The sequence below is a fragment of the Sapajus apella genome, unplaced genomic scaffold (genome assembly GCF_009761245.1).
Source record: "Sapajus apella isolate SASKATOON/1434 unplaced genomic scaffold, GSC_monkey_1.0 scaffold2030, whole genome shotgun sequence".
In the NCBI taxonomy this organism is placed as follows: domain Eukaryota; kingdom Metazoa; phylum Chordata; class Mammalia; order Primates; family Cebidae; genus Sapajus; species Sapajus apella.
In genome coordinates, this window is record NW_022438956.1 from 9,186 (window position 1) to 11,322 (window position 2,137).

General features: G+C 37.0%; 1 protein-coding gene across 1 annotated transcript; it reads right to left on the bottom strand.

Annotated features, from left to right (window-relative positions):
• Positions 1 to 1,536: 1,536 nt before the first annotated feature.
• Positions 1,537 to 2,130, bottom strand: LOC116547084 (olfactory receptor 5M11-like; the record flags this gene model as incomplete). The annotated part of the gene is made up of 1 exon (XM_032273145.1): positions 1,537 to 2,130. A coding segment is annotated over one exon (594 nt), but the record flags the coding sequence as incomplete, so codon positions are not given.
• Positions 2,131 to 2,137: the final 7 nt, after the last annotated feature.

Here is a 2,137-nt window from a genome sequence, read left to right on the forward strand (position 1 = left end):
AAGAAACAAATTTTTAAACCTGCTAAAACTAAGACAAAATAGCAAGGTTGTAGGAAATAAGGTTCATATTTAAACTTAATCATTATATTAAGTTTAAATTATCAGGCTAATATATCTCAGCAACAAACAGATACGGATTGGAAAATGAGATGTAAGTTTTTGGGCCTTTGCGTCCTGCATTTTGATTGTTTCCTGAGTTCTAGCTGCACTCTTCTCCCTGAATGCTGAGAGACGATCTTATATATTTATAGTAAATACTTTCTAATGATTGACCAATTTGATGTTGTATTAAATTAGATGTTGTTTGTTATATTAAAAAAAGAAGGGAGAGATATTGAATAATATTGACATTTAATGTACAATTTAATATATATTAATATATACTGAAATATAGATAATAATTAATGCCTTTCATTTTCTAAATGGCAGGCTTTGTGTTTCAAGAAAAAAATCTAGAATATATTCAGCATTTTGGGACAGAAAGAAGACATTTTAGAGATTGGAATAATCTTTTAGATTCCCTTAAATTATTGATTTTAGCACAAAACCTGAAGACAAATTTACTTTGGTTTGTTAGAGCTCTGAAGAAATTCAAGCATTTTACTTTATTTTTTTGTATTTAGCCTTAGCCAAACTGTATTTTTTGTTCATGTATACATGAACAATCCATGTTTTAGTACTATGCTCAGGTTGAAAAGAAGTAACATACCTAACCTGAGCATAATTCAGAAAAGAAGCAATATACAACTCAACATAGACACTCTTTCAGGTATGATTCATTCCCTGCTAAATTTCATCTCTCCCTTTAGTTGTGGTCCCTCCTTCTGTCACGTGGTTCCAAATTCTTAAAATGCAGATGATACAGAAAATAATACTCCTATGCTGCAGGGTAAGAAGGAGGAGGTGAGTTTGTATAGCTCAGAGGACTGGACCCACAAATGCAATTCTAGAAAAAATCATGAGCATTTGTCCCCCTTTCTTCTGGTTACCACCCTCACCACTTCATAAGCACATTTATAAAAAGCAAGAAACCACTGCCATGACCCATACTTTCTGATTTTACCTAATATTAAAGGACGGAGTACAGAAGGATGTGTTTAATAAGGATCCCTCAAACCAAAAGATAGTTGGGAATAAGAATAGAATAAATTCAAGAAACTGTGTGAACAGAATGTGTATCCTCTTTCCTATTGTAAACAATAAGAGCAAACCAATGCTCCAGAGCATACCAATTAGGAATTTTCACTAAGAGCGCCTCAAATTTTAATGTGATAACAACACCAGAGGATTTGGTTAAAATACATTTTGAAAACAATACGTAGGTCTGAGATGCAGAATGTGATTCTGCATTTCTGACAGCCTTCGTGCTAATGCCAATGCTGCTGGATGAAGAGCAACTTATGGGACATGGCCTAGAAAAATAAATGCAGCTCATTTTTCTCCAACGTGAGATTTTTAGCTAAGATACTCAAGACATACAGAGAATACTAAAACTCATCATCAAAATGCAAGTACATTTGAGCCAAAGTTATTGACTTATGGTTTATTAGAAAGTGAAGATATTGCCGTGGTCATGATCATATTTCGTCTCAGGACATTCTTCAAGGCCTGCTTCACATCTTTATGCCGCAGACTGTAGATCAATGGATTAAGTACCGGACTGACAAATGTGTAGAACACAGCTATTATTTTAGATTCCTCAACAGTCTTATCTGTTGATGGTCTTACATACATGCAGAAGAGGGTCCCATAAAACAGGGTGACAGCCATCATATGGGAACCACAGGTGGAGAATGCCTTGTGCCTTCCTTCTGCTGATTTGATCCGGAGGATGGTGGCAATAATGAAGGCATAGGACACCAGGATGACGGTGAGGGAGCTGGAGAGGTTCAAGCCAGCCGAGATCAGCATCGCGTGCTTTTTGACATAAGGATCAGAGCAAGAAAGCTTAATGAGTGGTGGGTCAGCACAGTAGAAGTGGTTGATGACATTGGAATTACAGAAGCTCAGGCGGAAGGTCAGGATAGCCTGGAACAGTCCATCTGAGAAGCCATAGACATAGGGAAATGTGGCCAAGCAGATGCAGACTCGCCTGGACATTTTCACACTGTAGCGCAGAGGGTCACATATGGCCACG